General features: G+C 45.7%; 1 protein-coding gene across 1 annotated transcript in view; it reads right to left on the bottom strand.

The window, feature by feature from the left end:
- The window catches only part of LOC119165908 (cyclic nucleotide-gated channel alpha-3), a 302,833-nt gene extending 293,808 nt beyond the window's left edge, over positions 1 to 9,025 (bottom strand). The window contains exon 1 of the mRNA XM_037417904.2: positions 7,515 to 9,025. Coding sequence (XP_037273801.2) covers positions 7,515 to 8,832 — 1,318 coding nt within the window. The 5' untranslated portion in view covers positions 8,833 to 9,025. The remainder of the gene's footprint in view (positions 1 to 7,514) is intronic.
- Positions 9,026 to 21,098: the final 12,073 nt, after the last annotated feature.

Raw genomic sequence — 21,098 nt, 5'->3', positions numbered from 1 at the left:
CGCGTTGCGTTTCCCTCTAGTCAGGCAGTGGCCAATCATGCAGTCGCGTTGTTCCGGTTCTAAAAACCCTTTCTTTGGTGCCGCACTCACCGCCAACTACTACAGCTGCCACAGTCATCAATGGCAAGGGCATATCTAGTCATTAATCAGTCATTATTCATGAACGTTAGTCATTAAGATGAAGGTGTATCACTAAGCATCAACGTGGATGCATTTACGTTAAATGGTGATCCAGCTGACAAGCACAAACGTACATTGAATAATCTCACTTATATCAATGTAAATAATAAACTACTTCTGCAAGGAGACGTTGTATTTTCGTGTTATACCGATTCCTATGATAAAGGAATCGACCATGTTTTTTTAAGCTCTCACCAAGCTTGCCGTACAAATTATTTCTTCTGTAGGTCACTAAGACTTCGCCTCAGAAGAGTGCTCAGAACTCTAAGACGTCCCCATTTCTCCCCTTACCTGAAATGCAACCGAAATGCTAAAGTTAGTTAGGGTCGTGAATTTTAGGAATATTTTCGCCTGTCACACGCTACGATAAACATTTTACCATGATCAAGCTTTTTTTTCTAGATACACAAATCAACAGTTCTCTAAATACCGCTTAAGCATGACGTATGTTGGTGGTCTAGACTGTCTCCATTCTTAGAATTGGTCGAATGCAGTTTGAAAAAGCCAAACAGCGTTGTGTGAATGTCTCGTTTCTTGACCTCTTCCACTGTATTTATTCGAATATAAATGAGTTAAAACTTTAAACCATACCAGTCATTATTATTATTATTATTATTATTATTATTATTATTATTATTATTATTATTATTATTATTATTATTATTGTTGTTGTTGTTGTTGTTGTTGTTGTTGTTTGTTTGTTGCTGTTGCTGTTGTTGTTGTTGTTGTTGTTGTTGTTGTTGTTGTTGTTGTTGTTGTTGTTGTTGTTGTTGTTGTTGTTGAAACGAAGGATGAGCAAGCGCCATCAATTGCACACTTATACTGCAAAAAAAAGGGGGGGGGGTATGTCTACACAGCCAGAGAGTACAATAAACTCGGTATACAAACGTTCCTGCGAACCAGACTAACGTCTTGAGTAACCAGACTTTCGTAACAATGTCTAATGACGGCATCACGGCTTCGTTTCTATCGAGCGGCCTACCAATCACGCCGTTATATTGGGAGAAAAAAAAAGCGAATCGAAAGAACGTTATCGGGGAACCCTGATGGCGATTTCAAAACGAAGCGAAACTCGGAAGCCGCTTACATAATGAAACTTTAATCACAAGCTCCACGACTACCAAGGAGAGCGTGTTATTAACGCTTATTCGCGTGCGTGAACAGTCGCTAACGCCCAAGAGTCGAAGTAAAATGCGCACAACGCGTAGGGGCTTGTCCTCGACGTTCGCCGAAACGGCAACAGCGTGCCGACTAAGCTCGAGTTTCTTTCGGGAGACCGTCATTCCTGTTTCGGCTGCAATTCATTTGAGCAGTTATTCCCGCCTCACCCACTTCAAACTTCTTTTCTTGCACTCTCTCTATATTTCATTCCTCTTTCGCCTGCTTTTCGCGAAGGAAAGCAAACGCAGCATGTATGCTTTGCCCGAGTCGTTTCCTGTACTTCCCCCTTCATCTTTTCACAATGCCTTGGTGAGAGAAGTGTGAATTGATAGTGATTATATTTTCGCACGAAACAACATCACAAGAAAGAAGACAGCCCAAAGCTATTGGTCCCGTCGTCTTATGGTATCGTTTTGCGCTAAAAGAAAAATGATCGCAATCAATTTCCTCTTGATTCCATGTCTTTCATGACATGAACATATTCATTGATATTGGTGTTACGTACTCCTGCTTTCAGTTTAAGTCCGTAGCAGAGGAAACGTTCTTTATTGGGAAATAATCGACATACACACTCACAGAACTGTACATACCCGTACTTACACTCAAACTTTCAGTCAAATTTTCGCCACGAAGTTGAACAAGAAAAGCTCGTACAATAAACAACGATTCTCAGAAACGTTTCACGAGTCTCGTGGAGGCATGCCGTCTTTCCTTTTTTCGCTGAAAGAAATAAGTAAAGAAGCCTCGCTCAATAAGAACGTAGTTCACGAAGCTTTTCGTTCATCAGGGCTGCGTGTTGTTCGTCATTAGTCTTTGATGGGAATCCATTGTCACACGTGACGTCGTTCCAGACGCTCGAGACTTCTTTTTTTAAAGGGATGCCTGCTTGGAAGCGTGACCATTGTAGTGGTTATACCTTCATAATAGACAATATGTGTGACAGCACACGCAAAATGCGAAAGAAGTCTTTCAACCATTGAAGCAAATACGCGTATATCTTCGTTTATAGGTTGTTATAAAGCAAACTTGTGTAAAGAAGACATAAGACATACATAACTTGTAAGGTATGCCACAGAATGAAAAGGAAGAGGGATTCTCAACGCGGGCTGGCTTTGCACCTCACCGGCAAACTGAAAACACACTCGATAACAGCAAAATGCACTTGACCTAATGTAAGCACAGTCGACAGGAAAAAAAGACGCAAATCATTCTCCACGTCCTGCCCAACCGCTTCCCAGGGGTCGAGCGGAATGAGGAATGTTAGAAACGGGCTTTATACGCCGCTGCCAAGACGAATCGACTTCTACAAGCTGGATGCACGCTGCTCGTCTTCCCTTTTTCTTGTTTATTTCACACTGTCCACGATGCTTGCGACGGCATACGGATCACTTGGCAAGAGCGACGTGTCCGACGGTAGGCACGGCGCCAGGAGCTGGAACGATGCCGTTAGCGCCATCGGTCCGTCGCAGTGGCCGGAATAGTCCAGGACGCCGTTGCTCAGCTCGACAGCACATAGAGGGCATGGATGGGCACGTGAATCTATGCTTCTGAGGCAAGTGGCACACTCTTGAGGGTCGAGCGGTCGCAGAAGTCCCGACAACTGTGGTTTTATTATGCTTGAACGGCTATGTTATAGTCCCCATAAAAACGGAGACATGCTATTTTTTTTTCTCGCAAAAGCTGTACATGGCTAGGCGAAATGAAAAACCGTTCAACACAAAAAAATCAGCGTCTTTATTGGCCGCTTCATCAGTCACGTCGTTCCCTGCGTTGCATTCAAGCGCATGCGCAATTGGGAGCACCGTCAGCGACGTTGTTTATTCCCTCACTGCCGTGGCGCAAACTCAGGCGCAGTTGTTTCACCGGAGTGGTTTTCAAGTTTAAGGGGGAGTAATGAAGAATAAAAAAGTGCAGCGCTGTCTCTCAGTGAAGTCAACGGCACTGCACAGGTATGGGGCATGAATGAATGCAGGAAAGATGCGAACGAGAGAGTAGTGTATAGAAGATAATTCGGTCTCACAGTCTCCGCGGGCATCGTTTCTAAGACAAGGAAATCGTTCAAGCAGATCGATAGGCAAAGTAGGGGTGTAAACAAACATCACGTGACGGGCTCGCGGGTACGTGAGAAGTTCGGCTTCACAAGAGAGTTCACCTTTCAGATGGTGTGGACACGGATCGTAAGAACGCCCGAGCAGCAGACAACTTTCCAAGGACAGCGAGAGGAGTTGTGTTCGCCGGGCCGATGCACAAGAACAGGCGAAGTGCAAACAGCAACTGCGCAGCCTACCGTGCCGAATTTAAGCCACAAGGTCGAGCCGAAGAAGCAGCAGTGTTGTAGGCCGAGCATCGCTAAATAGGCAATGGCGTAAACGCGTTCCTCGGGGCTGACGCGCTTGTATCGCGTGTGGCACTTTGTTTTCGGCTGCGACGTCCGAGACCGCCTGTGGCCGCACGTTTTAGCTTCGCTGGTTAACCATCGCCGTGCCCCATTTCGGACGCGCCGAGCCAAACATGCCAAATATGCTGTGACAGGTCGAGCAAAAGCCTACGACTTCCGGTCAGTCTGCAAGCAGCAGTGCCCGCGCTGCTGGTTGTTGTTGGTCGTGCTGCCCGAGTGCATGTAACAGGTGCGGGGCACGACGTGTCCCCGAACGGGCCCATAGCGTTGGCAACCCTTAGAAGGCGTGCGCGAAACGCAGGTTCTATAGCGGCACGATTACGGCAGCGACGGTTTGCCAACAAGAACGCAACTGGCGGAGTCGACGGCTGGAGGCGCGGCAACCAGAAGTAAACAGTGTTTCAAGTAGTGCATCAACGATGACGTATGCCACTCGAGAATACAATAGGCATGGGAGGGGCGCTCGGCGAGATAGCAAAGCGGCACTGGAGTGGATACCAGCGGAGGGAAGCGCAGGAGAGAGCGAGAGATGTGGTCGTCATGGTTTTGATAATCAAACGCATCTAACTCCGCTATCACTGCACCGTTTCGTAAAATTTTCGCGGCTCCGTGTTCGTCGTACACTCGGGCACAATTTCCCCATTACAACTGACTTTCAACCTCTGGGTGGTTCACGCCCTTCAAAAATAAAAGTCACTGCTTTGCCGCGAAGACGAAGCAATGAACGCGAAAGCAACGAATTGGAAGGTCACAAACAGAATGGCCAGCAGATGGAAACGTGCCCCACGTTTCTCACGCACAAATGACGCACAAAGCGTACTCTCAGGTACAGATGAACGCGAATAAGGGTCTCAGTTGTTCCTTCGCTGTGCTTGAAAAGCACGCTCTTTTCGCAAACGTAGACTGTGCAACGATTGCAGTGACCTTTGTGCGCCCGGTAAAAGCGGAACGTTAGCCAACACGTACGGTCATCTTTACCGCGAGACAAGGGCGCACGAGTGAGCGTCGACCTCCTGATTTTTGCGGGGCAAAGCGCGCGAGGGAGATGAGAGCACGGCCGCCACGTCTTGACGATGTTGCTACGCGCTCTCATTGCGCTATTCCGCGCACCGGAGTCTCATTCTGGATCTTTTTTCTTGCATTTTCATATGTATAGATACGTATACATATACGGTGAGTGACGGCGACGCCCACGTTGATGCCAGCGGCAAAACCCAGTCAAGAGTGTTCGTATTATTGCTATCGCAATAAAATACTGATATCGGCAGCGTTGACCCGACAAATACAAAAAATAATTGCCAGGGTCTCCACAGGAATCAATCCCCATCATTCTGCGTGGCAATCAAGTATTCTACCACAGAGCCACGCAAGGTCACGGAACTGATTTTCAAATAGACCCTTATGTTCGTGAAACGACAAATGTGGTTGCAGTGCTGGCCATCCGATTTTATAAACATTACTTATGCGCTCCACGATACAGCCCTCACGTCGGGTTAACGTTAATTGTGGATAGGCGTCATCGACTGAAATCGATTTATGTCGCGGTTTTCAGGGCACCATCCTCGCAAACATCAGCACTTTGTATCAGCTTACCACTGCTGGTGTTACCAATATTTGTGTTGCTGTTGGCATCGTTTCGAAACTGTCAACAACTGGTGATAAAACATATGCGGCTGGATGTCTCTGGGTGCACTTGTACTTATCTTTAGCGCTGCTTTGTAACATTTTACTCACACAAAAATTACAACACCGTCACCTTTCATCTGCACGCTTCGCGTAACTTTGATTCCCTAAGTGCGTGGAACCTGCGATTTTTTTTAAGCTTCAGGTAAAAAAGCTTGAATCTGCCTAATTGCTAGTTTTTCATCTCCCCAGCGTAGTACTTTTTCTTCTGGTAGTTGATGTTTACAAGAAAGATGAAGTAGCTGAAATCGATGTTTTTTTTTTTACCAGTTCTTCTATAGTTGCTCACACTCATAATCCAACCCTACTTTACTGACGTCATTCATACCCAGATACATCCGAAGACTTCGCTTTAAAAAACCACTCTCGTAGTTGAGCATGATAGGTGATCATCTTACAACATTCTGGACTGCGCTTTCGGGTCCGCATCGACAGTCTTCATTAGTAGGAGTAGCGCTGTTAAGTGCTTTCTTTCCTTCGTATACTTTAGAAACCTACCCGCTATCGTCTACTATCCCGCTGTGTTGCAAGACAGCTTCGCTCGTTTTAACATCTGAATAAGTGAAATCTAACAAATGTGGAGCACTGCCAAGTTCTTCACATTAATACTAAACTAAATAAACTTAAGACTGCGAAGGTAAACTAACTGTGCGCCAGGGTACGACGTCCATCAGTTAATATGAAGAAGGAAAGCAAGCTATTGTATTTCACCAAGTAATATGACGCTACCGAACTCGTAACGAAACTAGAAATATAAAACCAACCAAGACGGTATTTTTTCCAGGAGCTGCATACAATCATAAATGGATAAAATATGCGACTTATGTCACCCCCGCAGATGACTAAAATAAAACGAACTTCATCTGGGAAAGGCAGCGCACATATTTTTGGCACAATACACGTAAACGACATGATATAATATGCAGCGCGTGTTCGTTGTACTTGGCGTCTCGACGACGAAGCTTTACACCCTGTAATGCATACACTTTCCTACTCACGTGTGCACATCAAATAAATTTCCCTGGGTAAAAACTAAAGTGCTTACTTGAGTATTGAAGTGTGGATCCTTTTTCAGTGCAATCCCATATTATTTTTCTGCTACGAGTGCAATTGTGTCTAAGATTTCTTTTTGTGGATGTTTATCATTGTACAAAAAGAATTCAGAGCTAGGACTTGCGGCACAATTAAGAGGACACCGTTAAAATTAACGATGTTAGCCAACTGAAAGGGATGCATACCTTTGTATGGTCGCTTTCGCTAATGATGCGTTGAGCTGGGTTGGTCACATTTCTCCCTAACGAATAATTGCAGTGAGTGCCCTTCATGGACACAGACTCAGACAGTAGCTTTGTACATTGCGAGATACTGCCAGTTCACTTGATGCAATGGCACATTGAAACTTAATTATGTGTGCGACAGCTTCAGCTCAATCTCATGAGTGAGGTAGCTGTACTTACCATTTTGTACATTGCAGTGTACTTACTTCCACGGAAAATAAAATCAACCATGCCAACGCGAACTACTACATAGAAGCATTATCTCTTCACAGACTGTGTTGGTATTGGGTATAGTTACTATTTCGACTACAAGAAGCATGTTTGAACTATGTTATGTCTTATTTTACTTTTTCAACAAACCTACGCGCTCTTAAAATCTGCCTGTCATAGACTGTCCGCGTTCATGGGTACCATAACAATGAGAATTTATTGAAATTTCCTGTGGCGAACAATTGAATCACCGTATCATTACTTCATACTTGTGAACACTGAGTCAGCAAACATCCTCAGTTCTGAATAAGTTTTTGTTACTGAAAAGTCAGTGTTCGCCAATGACATGCTCATCTTCGAGACGGACCGGTGCGAGTACTTTACAGAGCGCGAAGCCTGGTTCCCAGTGAATGGCGCTGTTGTCGTACAGCCACTGTTGATCAGCTGAGTTTCGCGCGTTCCTTAACGATACTCCCAGAATAACTTGCCATCCTGCAAGTTTCGTGCGGAAACTTTTGCAACATACGCCAGGAAGACGCTGAAGTATTGGCGTAACGCCGTTATTAATCGGCACGCCATGACTGGGAAGCAATGGGCGCACTCACCTTGGAACTCTTTCCGGGCCGCGCTGACGTTGGTCACAATATTGGCCACGTGGCCCAAGACGGCCGCGAAGAGAAACAAACCGAGCACAATCTGCACGACGAGGAACAGGTACTCTCCCTTGGTGCGCGGCCGCGGCAGGTCGCCGATGGTGGTCAGCGCCAGCGTACTCCAGTAGAAGGCGTGCAGGTACTCGCACAGCACGTCGCTCGCTTCGCACGAGCTGCTGCGGAACCAGCCGGCAGAGCCGAAACCATCTGTCGTCGAGATGATGTGCGACAGGCAGGCATTCCAGTGGAAAATAACCAGCACGTAGTGCGTCAGGTTTACGGCGCGGAACACGTTCGGATAGTTGGTGTGCCGCTCCGTGCGGTCCAGGAAGGCCCAGAACCGGTAGATCTTCACGAGGCGGAAGCAGCGCAGGATCGAGTTGAAGCCGATGGAGAGATACAAGAAGTCGAGCGGCAGTAGGCAAAGCGCGTCGATGTAAAACATGGTCGAGTTCATGTAGTGTGCGCGAAGCTTCTCTGAGTCGGTCTGCAAGACCCCTTCTTCGAGGAAGCCCGTACGGAAGTGAAATAGTATGTCCAGCACATAAAGGAAGTCGGCGAGGTAGTCGAGCGCGAACCAGACGAATATGCTGGACGCGCTGATCTCGCAGAAGGAGAAGCGGTAGATGATTACCCAAAAGTTGTATAGGAACGCAACGCTCACCACCATGGACCAGTAGTAGCAGAGACGTCCCGACGGATCGAACACGAAGGTCCACTTGCAGCGTGACCGGTCTCCGCCACCCCCGGCGCCTCCTCCCGTCGCGTCCCACTTCTCGAACTCGCGCTTGATCTCCCGGCGGCGCAATTCGCGCGTCTTGCGCGGTATCTCCAGGTCGGAGCTGACATGCGCGCGGTTGATGAAGGCCAGGCTCGGGCGGGACCGGACGCCGTCGGCGGCGGCGGCTGACACTGATCCGCGGTGCTGCAGCTTACCCGCAACTGTCTCCAGCAGCGACTGTCGCGACGAGGCCGATTTGATGTTCTCCGAGGAACGACCCGTGTACAGGGGCGACGAGCGGCGATCGAGGCGCTCACCGCCAGCGGAGGTGATGATTCCCGGCACCACCCTGGGTCCGTTGGTCGTGAGCGAACCGCCGCCGCTGGCGCCGTACTTTACGTTCTCAGGCGCAGCGTTGCTGACGACCGCAATCTCGTCCAGGTCGTCGTCGACGCGCATGTCCCGCCGCGTGCAAGGCGTGTACTTGACGATCCGGCCTCCGGGCTCCACGCAGCGCGCGCCGCCGGAGCGGAGCCCCATCTTCTTCATGCTTGCGGCCACCGCGGCGAGCTTGCTCGCGCCGCTGCTCCTCTAGGTCGGGTAGAGCAGCGAGCGGCCCATGCTCGCCTCAGGGCCCGCCCGCGCGGCGATGCTCTGGCGGGGGCCCGCAGCCGTCACGGACGCGCCTGCGCTTCTTCCTCGCCGCCGGACAACGGCGTCGACTCATGCCGGCGGGCGACGACCACCGGGCCGCCGGGCCGCATTCACCTCGAGCAGCCGCTGGCACGCAGCCCTGTCATCGCCGCCGCTTCGGGAGACAACGAGCGGAGGACCCTCCAGGTCGCGGTCACGGCGCGCCCACGCGCCCGCGCTAGGGTCCCGTCGCGTACTTCCTCATGGCCGGCGCCGCGACGTCCACTGACGCTCGAGTCACACTCTCCGCGATGGGGACAATCCGACTGCGGTCGTCGTCGGTGTGCGCAGAAGACTTCGCACGCGATCAACCACGTCCGCGGCGCCGGTGTTCAAACCAACAGGTGTTCGGCGCTGGCTCACCCGCCGCCGCAAACGCTTCCCTTCGGTCAGCTCCCCCCTTTCACATCGTTCGTCGCCACCACCTCCACGATCGGGAAGATTCTCACTCACGAAACATCCCCGCCAAAGTCTCCGACGACGGAGTAGCGACGGCGATGGCCGGTGCAGTCTCCAGGAGATGAACACTTTTTTTATTATTATTTCAAGGATCCTGACACACCACCACTAACCCTTGCACTCTTTCTTACTTCGTTTCAGACCCTACGTGGGAGGGAGGGGAAAAGAAGAAGAATCGGTCGCGGCGAGTCGGTACAGCTCGGCAGAAATCATCGACTGGATCGCGATCGCGGGGCGTCGCGCGCTGCGCCGCTGTCGGCTCGCTTGCCTCTCAGCATCCCTCGATTCCTCCTTTCCCAACCTCCGTTCGCCGCCGCCGGCTGGCTGCCTGCGCAGTGCGAAGCGCCGAGGGAGAAGGGCACAGCTTCCTCAGCTTCTCTCCGCTCGTGCGTTTGCCCTCGTCCTTTTTGTTCCCTTCGCGTCCCTCTTCGCGAACAACTGGCGCCTGGCCTCCTCGTCCTCAGTGGTTGGCAGAGAGGTTTGGACGGGGTCCATTAGGCTCTCCGGGGGAGTATGGCGGTCGCCGACTGGCCATTCGCGAGCTCTAGTGACTACCACATTCTGTTGGCGCAGCAGCATGTCCCCTATAGTGATCTAGAAAAGGCAGGGAGGGCAGATAGAGTGAGCCATCTCTGAGGCGTCCGATGAAAAGAATCCGAAAGCGTCACTTGGGGTACCGAGTGAAACGCGGGTACACACGTGCTTCTCGCCTTTAGCCAACATTCTCTCCTAACTCTCGCAACTTGCTATTTATCTATGGAAGCTGTAATTAACATCACTGTAAAATGATTCAACATCAGGTCGGGTAACTTCGCGCCGATTTGCCTGCTTCTTGAGGTCACTAGGCGGAGAAAAAACGTCTTGGCTACTTGGTTACTTTGGAACCTTCCGTTCTCGCGATTATATAACGTAATGTCGCACTGACTGGCGTTCAGATATGGTGTCGAAACATGGTGGTCATCGCGTGTTTATACTTCGAAGATCAAATTCGAAGCTTGCCAACACTAGCATAGGCTTCAGGCACGTATCTTTCACTAAGAAAACACTGTCACATGTGACCCTGGGCATGCTCACCACCTGTTGGTAAAGGAAACTTTGAACGGGAACTTGGAGCAAAAAATGCAATTCAAGATACCACGCACTCAGCACGCCTGGTGCTCTGCGCGGAACGGTAGAAATCAGATGCCCTGCAAACTTATTCCATCCATTCTTAGTATAAAGTTGGGGACGTTGACGATTGAATATTAACTGCGCACACATGGCTATCACACAGTAGTTTGCGATGATTACAATTTGTCTTCGTATAGCGGTAATCGTGCTTTTTTGATGTACTAAGCCGTATTAATTTCCCTCTTTGCCGGAAGGCGGCTGTTTCTGGCACCTTTAACCAAGGTAATAATAATTGTCAGTGTTTCACGTCCCAAAACCATGGCATAGTTACGAGGGAAGCGGCAAAAGAGAGCTCCTGAAATTTCGACCACCTGGTGTTTTTAAGGTGCGCCCAAATGAAGTACATGGTTCTCAACATAAAGAGAAGTTGTGCAAGGTGCACGAAAAGAGTTATTTGGCAACAGCGCAGATGATTTCGTCACTTATTGGTAAAATCGATCATTTATGCTGACTCGAGCATTTCTCATTTTGCAGGGTGTAAAGAGGTACCAACACTTTTTTTTTAAATGAGTTTACTCACTTTCAAAAGTATTGCATTACCTTCATTCTTGTACGAAGTGTCATTGTTACATTTTATGCTGATCTGTATGTATAATGCTTTCGATGTGAATGCCATGTAAAAACACTTGTTCACATGTGTCATATATGTGATATTGCCATGTAAGGAACCCTGGTCCTTCGTCACGCTGCTGTTATAGCTTTGTGCCTAGGTGTCCCTTCGGATTGTTTTCTGGTAAATAAAATTGAATTGAATTGAACTGTACCGTATGAATCTCCAGTATACAGAGAAGGTTCTGGGCAAGAAGTCTCATGGGTCCTCCTAACTTCGGTGAACCCTATTACATCTCATTTCAAGCCCTCTACTTCCTCGAATAGCACAGATATACTCCCAGACAACGTTTCAGGGCAATAGAGCGAAGGCTAAATCACGCGTATACTGCTAATTATTGTAGTCATACAATTGTGTCTTCATTTTCAACGTGTGATGTGAAGAATACGGCTTTCCTTTTTTGCGTGTCACTCTTTGAAACAGGACACAGCTCCCACCAGTAAAGTGTTTGTTTTATTTTTCTTATTTACTTCGTGTTTTTGAACGCGTGAAAAAGCTGTGCATTTTGTGCGTACCTCTAACGCTAAGAAATGTTTGCGTCAATATGGAACACTCTTCACGCGCAGCCATCAGTTCCTACAGCGGAACAGAACTGATCCCATGCCAGTCAACTTCGCGTAGTGCTACATGTACTGAAGATCCGCCCCTGTAGCTTTCCTTTCATTGCCAAGAAAAGTTGGCTCGCCTCACTAGGATAGAAAAGTGGGCCAGTTTGAACTATATTTAATAGGGAACTGCGCGTGCGGCAACACACAACATGCAGAGCAATAACCACACAGCACGAGCACTCACTAACAATTAGTTTACTTACAGGTTCTAAAGATATCTATACGCGTGCATAAAAGGTCATATTTAAATTTTTTGACGGTAGTACGAGCAGCATGCGAAGCATTTCACCGAGGCACTTCTCTGTGAATTATTTATGTAGGTACTGACAGACCTGTAGTGATAATGATGGATAGCTGGTACGCTGAACTGCGATCCTGGAAATGGGATACGCTTCAGGAATTTCGCGCAAACTTCGAAGAGGATGCTGGAAAAGAACACTTTTCAAACCATGGTTGGCATTTGCACGAATGTGGTCGGCACTACATAGCTCAGATGGAGCGCTGTCTGAACGATCACCTTGAAAGCACGGAAATCTCATGCGCGGATCAGTGGGCAGCCACTTGGCAAGTCAGTGTGTGATTTGTGAGCGCACCCTGAAGTTTCATGAATGCCAAGTAATGGCAAAATATAAGGATAAGAGGGCACGTAAAACATATGAAGCTTTTTTGCTTCGCAAAGCAGGAACTGAGTGTGTAAGTGCCCCATCAGTCAATTTGCTGAACAATGAATACAAGTATGTTTTCAGTTAAATTTTCATTTCAAGATTTAAATAAGATGATCTGGCACCTGCGCCATCAATCGTTCCATTTTTCTGTGTGTCAAGTCCTCGCCCTATTGACTGCCTATATATTCCCGCCAACTGAGCAATAACGGTTGTAAGTGTGCGCTCTGTCCTATCTGACTTCTTTGTGAAACGTTCTCTGCGCACTAAGAAAGTCCATTTCTTTCAAAAAGTACTACATGCAACCACAAGGCAGGGGCATGTTATACAACACTCCTGTCGCATTGCGATTCATGCGAATGCCAATCGCTGTTTGAAAAAAAACAAGTGTTTTTTTTTTTGCATCCTCTTCAATCTATACGCGTGAAATTTCTTAAGCGCATCATATTTCCAGGAACGCATATCAATGTATAAGCAATCTATCATTATCATTTATCACTACATGAATAAAATTAAGTGCATAGATAATCTATAGACAAGTACCCCGATTAAACGCTTCGGATGCTGCTCGTACTGTCTTCATATTCTTTTCACATGCGCATTTTTCTGTATAAATGTCTTTTTTGAACGTGAAAATAAACTAGTTATTAGTGAGCGTTTATGCGGTGTGGTTCTTTCTATGCCGTGTGTTGCCGCGCTGCCAGTTCGCTGAATTAATAGTTCCCATTGGATAACGTTCAAACGTCGAACGCAGCCAAGTTCAGATTCCGATGGTGACTTGTCCGGACCCAGATATTCTTAGCATCATCCGCTACATCGCAGGTCTGACCACCACCTGAGACAGTTGCTTCGCAGCCGCTGGAAACTGAGGGCCAAGATTTAATTGTAGTATTCATGTTGGGAGTAATGCCACATGGTGGTCAATCTTGCTCTTGTGAGGGATTGCATTACCGGCTGCGGTAGCCAGTGAGTTTGTCGTTTTAGTATACTGATACGAAGATTATTTTTCTTAGATCAGAATTCATGGTGCTTTGCGCACCAAATGCACAATATAGTGTCGTGCAGTAAAGAAGTAGTCCATCTTGGTTGGGTGCATTACGTATCACTATGGCAACAATTGTTCTTAATTTTTGACAAATTCGAATTCGAACACAGAAATATTTTTTCCAAGGATTAACGCCCCCCTATACCTTCTATCTATTGTAAAAACATTGTTCTCAAAGGATTTTTACGTGTGATGTTTCTAGATTCAGATATGGTATTGAAGCGGTTCAAAATGGCTTCCATTGTTAACGGGCTTGCAGATTATTTTTCAATCACTTGCTACATTGTTATTTCGAAGAAATACGTCTGCTAAATACATTATCTTATTAAATTAAGGATTGAAAATTGAATCACAGCATTCGGTTAAATGGTTGTCACTCATACTTCTTTGATTAGGGAAGATTTCTTTATGTACACATGAGCCGATTACACTAAAATCGTGAAACGCTATAGCTCATCTTATAAGGCAAGTGGAAAAAAAATAAAAATTTCAGATTCGCGTTCTTCTCGCAATTTCATTTATGAAATTTTGATATTTGTAGGTTAGAGAAACTTTTTGTTGCTGTTGAATTTGAACTTCTTACATTCTAAAATTTTAACTGCTCTGCTGTACAAACACTTTGCGTTATTGCTTAATCGTGATGTTATCGGGATCACACATTCACTTCACTTGGTTGAAGTAAACTAGAGGCAAACTTGTGACGTTTAGTTGAAAGCCAAAAGCTGCAGCATAGCCAATTATACTCGCTGACTGCTTCACAAGAAACCGATTTCTACAGCACGTGGCACCTGCTGACTTTTGAACTGGATTTCTGTGTAATTAAGTTCTTCGCGCAAAAGATATATATATATATATATATATGTACGTCGCTTTCCATAATGAATAGAGCCGTGTATAAACGTGCAGTTTACGCGCACTTCGCTTTTTGTAAGGGTCTCTCATTGCAAAAGCTGGCTCCAGACATCGATTCACATGACCCTGAGTGCTATTAAGAGTACTGCTAGTTAGCGCGCATGCTCTGGCAATGTTCAGCGTTACGAAGTGCGTCTTTTAGTAAACAATTGGGCGATGACGAAGATCTCAAAAGCGGTGATCACCATGAATGCCTAAGGGCTGTCCAGAGGGCCCAGCGGTGGCGCGGCTCGCAAATACGTAGTTCCTTAAAGACACGTTCACACCGAATGCGGATCGAGAAAGCGGAGAAGCGGAGCCGCAAAGTGGATGCGGATTATCCCCAAAAGCGGAAAATCTGCAACCGCTTCTTGGGATCGTGCCAGGACCGATTTTCTCCGCACCGAAAAGTTGGCCGCATTTGCCGCAGCCAATCAGCGGCCGAGGCGCGTGCGCGCAGTATCGCGTATTGCCGCAAGATGGCGTCCGCCCACTGTGAATTGGTGGATTGCCTCGTGCCACCAACATGGTGGTGGGGCTCGTTCCTGCTGCAGAGCGGGCAAAAGGCAACGCGATCGGTCTGAACAGCCGCACGCGCTCGCTGCCTCACTGCTTCGAAAATCCGCTTGCTTGCTCCGCGCTCACTGTGAACGCGCCTTAAGAACCATTTAAAGTTTGTTGACTGATTTCGAAAGCTGCTCGAGTGCACACCCACGCAAACACACACACACACACGCATGCGTGCGATACATACATACATACATACATACATACATACATACATACATACATACATACATACATACATACATACATACGTACGTACGTACGTACGTACGTACATACATACATACATACATACATACATACATACATACATACATACATACATACATACATACATACATACATACATACATACATACATACATACATACATACATACATACATACATACATACATACATACATACATACATACATACATACATACATACATACATACATACATACATACATACATACATACATACATACATACATACATACATACATACATACGTACGTACGTACGTACGTACATACATACATACAAAACTGGTGCACCATTTGGCAGATGGATATAAACGCCGCAAAAACAGCAACGATGACCGTTACTAGAAAAAAACGCATTCTAAATACGACGTACTCTATAAACGATCATGAGCTTGGCAGAGTAGAACAACACAAATATTTGGGTTTATTAATAACTTCCGATTAACGATGGAATTTGCATGTAGATGGAATTTGCGATGGAATTTGCGATGGAATTTGCCGTTTGTGGTAAGGCTAACAAAGCTTTGTGGAGACTTCGGTGAAATCTGCACCATGCAAGCCCGGAAATCAAATGCTTGGCTTACAAGGCTCTCGTACGGCCAATTATGGAGTACGCAAAGGTGGTATGGGATCCGTACACAACAAGTAATCGCACTAAGCTAGATAAAATACAAAGATTGGCGTCACGTTTCATATTTAACAAATACCAGCGCTGCCACTCCCCAACTCAGCTTTGCAAGCTGGCCCACCTTGAACCACTAGAACAAAATACAGAGTACGAAAGACTTAAATTACTCTTTTGAACCATTAAAGAACAAGTAAAAATAGACAAATCGAAGTATATGTATATAAAAACTGGAGAAACGTCAAGGCACCGGCATAACATGTACATCCGCCCTCCTAGATCACACAACGATTGTTTTAAGTTCAGTTTCTTTCCGCGGGCGATCAGTGAGTGGAACAGGCTGCCGAATTCCACTGTCTTATCAGAATGTGTACCTTCTTTCTTGAAGGGCCTAAAGGATGTCGTGTATAAAGACGTATAGTTTATATTTTGCTTATTCTATGTCCTCAAGAGCAGAGTGCTTTGGCTATTTCTTGTGATTCATTGTTATGTATAATAGAAGTTGTATAGGGAGTACCTATTTTTCTGTATGTATATTGGTTTTTTTTCACCCCTGTTATAGCCCAAATAGGTCTGACAATATAATAAATGAATGAAACGAATGAATGATACATACATACATACATACATAAGTACACACATAAGTACATACAGTAAAGCAGGAGACTCAGACGCACCACTCGTTGGCTGGTCCGGCTGTTTCACTTCCTTCTCTTCAAAGTCGCTCTAGCTGCCCGTGCGCCCGAACATTGGCGTTTTGCTTAGTTTTCAGAATGCATACATACATACTATACTAGCTTCAACTAAATAAAAATGCACAGTACAAGCAAGATACATTTACAAATATTTTTTTTTCTTTTTGCATTATTCGTAATCTGCAGCCTTTTCTGAATCAGAATCAGTCATTTGTCTGTCTGAGTGCGATTTGCCTCCTAGAACTATCATATTTCCAAACTTGTAGGGCGGCCAGTAACGCCCCCATCTTTAGAAGAGATTCCTTGCCGTTACAGCTGTAGTGCATTTGGCTTATTCAGAAAGAAATGGCACCAGAATTGCAAGAACGAAAGAAAGCATAAATGAAAACTCTATATCTGGCTGGAGACTTCTTAGTGGTGTCGTCATCGGCGAGTACCAAAACTATTAAATTTCAGCCATTGAATAAATATAACCAGCTGGGAGGATATAAAAAAGCTGTCATGGCTGTGTACCTTCACATGCCATCAAAGAATACCAGTCCATCTCGCGACCTTTGCCCAATGACGCCAGAGCTTGGTGTATATTCTACAAAGTCAAGTTGAATGGTCAACTATTCGTTCACAAAGAACACCTTCCAGCGTCTTTTATTGAGGCTGTGTAGCAAGATCATCTGGAACTAGCTCATCCAGAATTGCTTGCCGAATGCCTCCATGGGAAAACTCAAAACTCTCAAGAGTCGTTGAATTGTGATGGGGGAACTCACGCTCCAAAAACATTTTTCTTGGACACCAAGCGCTGAAAATATGCACTCTTGATGCTGTATTCTCTTTTAATGATGCCAGTGTAGCCCATGTGAGTGTGCTGAACTCCTGTGTAATTCCGTCAGAGCACTGCACAGTGCAAAGCCTCCGCACCCTTGACCTGCGTCGGCAGTACTTTGCTGACACAGATGCACAGCAAGCGACAAAAGAGGCGCAAGATGTTTCAACATAAAAAGAAAAAAAATGATATTGGTGATGAGTATCTCGTTGGTGCTTATTGAGTGGATAGGTTCATTAGTTGTTACCTCGGTGTACTTTAGAAAAAATGCACACTTTCAAATTCAGGTGTGATTATTTCAAAACATGCTCTTTCTGTACGTTTGTTCTCTTATCTCAGCAACCACAGCGTCCAGAAACATAGATTTCGGCAAGTATTAAGATAACGTTGTATTCAATATGCTGAAGCATAATTATTGATGTTTGAGGAAGTGCTCTTCTTTATCACGACATAGAGTGTCCATCACCGAGTGAACGTTAGGTACCTGAAGTGAAAGAAAATACAAAAAATGAGCGCCACAATTTTCAGTGCTTAATCTGCTTCAGTATGAATTCTTATGATCACAATGGCTTTATTTATTTATTTATTTATGTATTTATTTATTTATTTATTTATTTATTTATTTATTTATTATGAATACTGCAGAGTCACTTGACTCCAAGCAAGAGTGAAAACAAGATTTGATTGACATGTGGGGATTAACGTCCGAAAATCACCATATCATTATGAGAGACGCCATAGTGGAGGGCTCCGGAAATTTCGACCACCTGGGGTTCTTTAACCTGCACCCAAATCTGAGCACATGGGCCTACAACCTTTCCGCCTCCAATGGAAAAGTAGCTGCCGCAGCCGGGATTCGATCCCGCAATCTGCGGGTCAGCAGCCGAGTACCTTAGCCACTAGACTACCGCGGCGGGGCGAGTGAAAACCAGAAATAAAATTACATCAAAGGAAGACGTCAACAAAAAATTATACACCCGTAAAGAATAAATGAACTCATAAAACACTGCAATTCAAATGGAATGACGTAAAGGCCCCTTTATTACCCAAGAATTTTCTCAATTTCGTAATAAACACGTCCATTCAAAGACTACTGAAGCTTTCCTTCGGTAGTTTGTTCCAGGCACTTATCGTTTTCGGAAAAAAAGTATACCTAAATGTATCGTTTGAAGAGTTGTATATACTCCTGTATCATTTTCCTGTTATAAAAAAAGGAGCACTTGTGCGGAGTCTCTCGCGCGTACTGCAATGATGATTGTTAATTTGTAATAAATTTTTCGATGTCAAGTACAAGTCTTTTATGTGCTTTCGGCATGTCTTGCTTTAAGTGTGTCTAGAAAAATGAAATTGATCTTATGAGACTCAATATCGATGCATTTGTACTTGTTACAGACAAATCAGACTGCGTATCTTTTAATTTTTTCAAGTTTAACAATGTTCTTTTTTTGCCTTTTTGGGTCCCATAAGAATGAGGTATACTCCAGGCATGGCTGGAGGACTACTTTATACGCTGCTATAGTTTGACGGTTGATGGTGCTTTTGCAAGCTTACGTCAAACAAACGAGAGTAATTTAAAAGCTTCGGTGCACCCTTTATTGATGTGAAGATTCCAGTGCAAATCTTCAGTGATGGTAACACAGATATTTTTACCAGCCAGTGGTGTTTCCTTCAGTATAATTTCGTCTAGAGAATAAGAACGGTTCAAAATGTTTTTTTTCTTTCATATATTCAAAACTATGATCACAGTGTTGGTAAAATAATTACTGTAACATTTATGGTTATGAAGAAAAAAAAGGTACAAAAACATCGCCTTAAATACATGGCGGGTATAGGGCCTACTCTGTTCTCTGAAGTTGTGGAACAGGAATGCCAAGTGTATACGTCGAGAAAGCAAGGAAGGACCGAAGAAAAGGGGAGATTCCCGCATTCAAAGGAAAGCTTCTCGGGCGCACGGCGGCCAATTCGACACTCGCCTCTTTCTGCCTGCGCAAGCACTTCGCCCGCGAATGCGCCACTAACCGCGGCAAACTGAATCAGGACCCTTGACTCGACACGAGGCCAGCAGAGCCCGCATTCTGAGCGACGCTAGCTGCTCCGGTTGTCGAGATCGGGAGGCTGTCGCCTCGCTAAGGTGTCGCTCGGTGCTCACCAGAAGAGGAACCGAGTGGTTGGTTCACGCGCTCTTCTGTTCTCTGTGACGATCCGGCATTTTTTTTCCCCCTACGCACGCAGGTGCGACAAGAAAGTCTCAGAAATATAATTCACGAAAGAAATAAGACGACAATTCGGCGCAAACAAGCTAACAAAGAACTGTGCCTCTTCGAAGCTGGAGAAGTGCTTACTGGGAAGTTCATTCATCACGTGCTTGCCGCGAAAGAATGCGAAATTAACGTTTTCTGAACGGCACGCAACCTCGAGTGCACTGCGCAAGAACGTTTCCGGAAAAGCGCACTTTCAATACAGGTCTTCATTTTTTTTTTCGTGGGAGCCTCTCTTGTGTACTACGATATGATAAGTAAACGTCTTTACACAATCGTGCTGAACAAAATCAAATGCACAATTTATCCCGAGTGAAATGTGGTCGTGATGCATGAAGAATCACTGAGTTCTGTCGCAGTTCCCGCCTACTTAAGTTTCCATTTTCTTAAATGTGTCCTTCCAGCGCATACGTCATGCAGCACCCCGGATGATTTTTGGTGTAACGATGAGCTGTGAGGCTCCGTATGACAGAAGTTATCTGCGTGTTCCTTAGGAAGCCGCCACCACCAATGAAATTTCCGAGAGTGGAAGCCCAACACTTCTTATTGAAAAATTAAACGTCCTGAAATCCGTGTAATATAACATCAATGTGGAAAACTATTGACTGACACCCACTTTATGAAAACTTGTGGTACTCTAAAGCCATGATGTGATTGTGGGACACACCACAATGGAGGGCTATGAAAATTAAGACACAAGTGTTTTTAACCCTTGTATCACAAAGTACAAAGGCTTCTAGCTTTTAGCCTCCATCAAAATGCGACCGCTTTAGCCATACTGGAAGTCGAGACATAAGGGTAACCCGCCCAGAACTGCAACTACTACCACCATCATAGCCTGACATTTATCTACGTAGGAACCATTAATTGAGAAGTATCACTCACTGGGAATACTGCATATGTCAATTTCTCATAATCAACGATGCGGCATGCGCAAATCAACACTATTCTGTATTCGTAATTTTTGCTCGATGCTATTAGCGCAAAATAGAAATAGAATATTTAAATATCTCTACCGATGATTGCAAAGCGCGCTCGTTGCTTCTATCATCCGCACCTCTGTAAATGCAGAACACCGCGAAATGATTCGTTGTGTAGCCTGTGATAAAGAAGGCATTTTGATGACTTCGACTTGCGCTCAATACCAAGGCTAATTAGCGCGATTATGCGCGCGGCTGTAATTGCACACAACGAAGCACCGGACCCGTCCCCTTCCAGTGAATTGGCGGCACCGTTGCGGGCCTTATGTTGCCGAGCACCGTTGGTTGGCTTCTAGTCATATTACGTCCTTGTGCTCATGTGCACCCACCTGCTTAACCCATGGTACCGATTAGTTTTCGTAATGTGCAAGAACAATCTTCGGTCAAGTTTTTTATTTACCTGTTGCTTTATATTTTCGGAGCTGCATGCCTGACGCTTACGCACGCATTGCGTTTCAGAACATTCACAAGCATTTGGTGTGT

Source organism: Rhipicephalus microplus, chromosome 1 (genome assembly GCF_043290135.1).
Source record: "Rhipicephalus microplus isolate Deutch F79 chromosome 1, USDA_Rmic, whole genome shotgun sequence".
Taxonomy (NCBI): Eukaryota; Metazoa; Arthropoda; class Arachnida; order Ixodida; family Ixodidae; genus Rhipicephalus; species Rhipicephalus microplus.
This window is presented reverse-complemented; position numbering and strand designations above follow the sequence as displayed.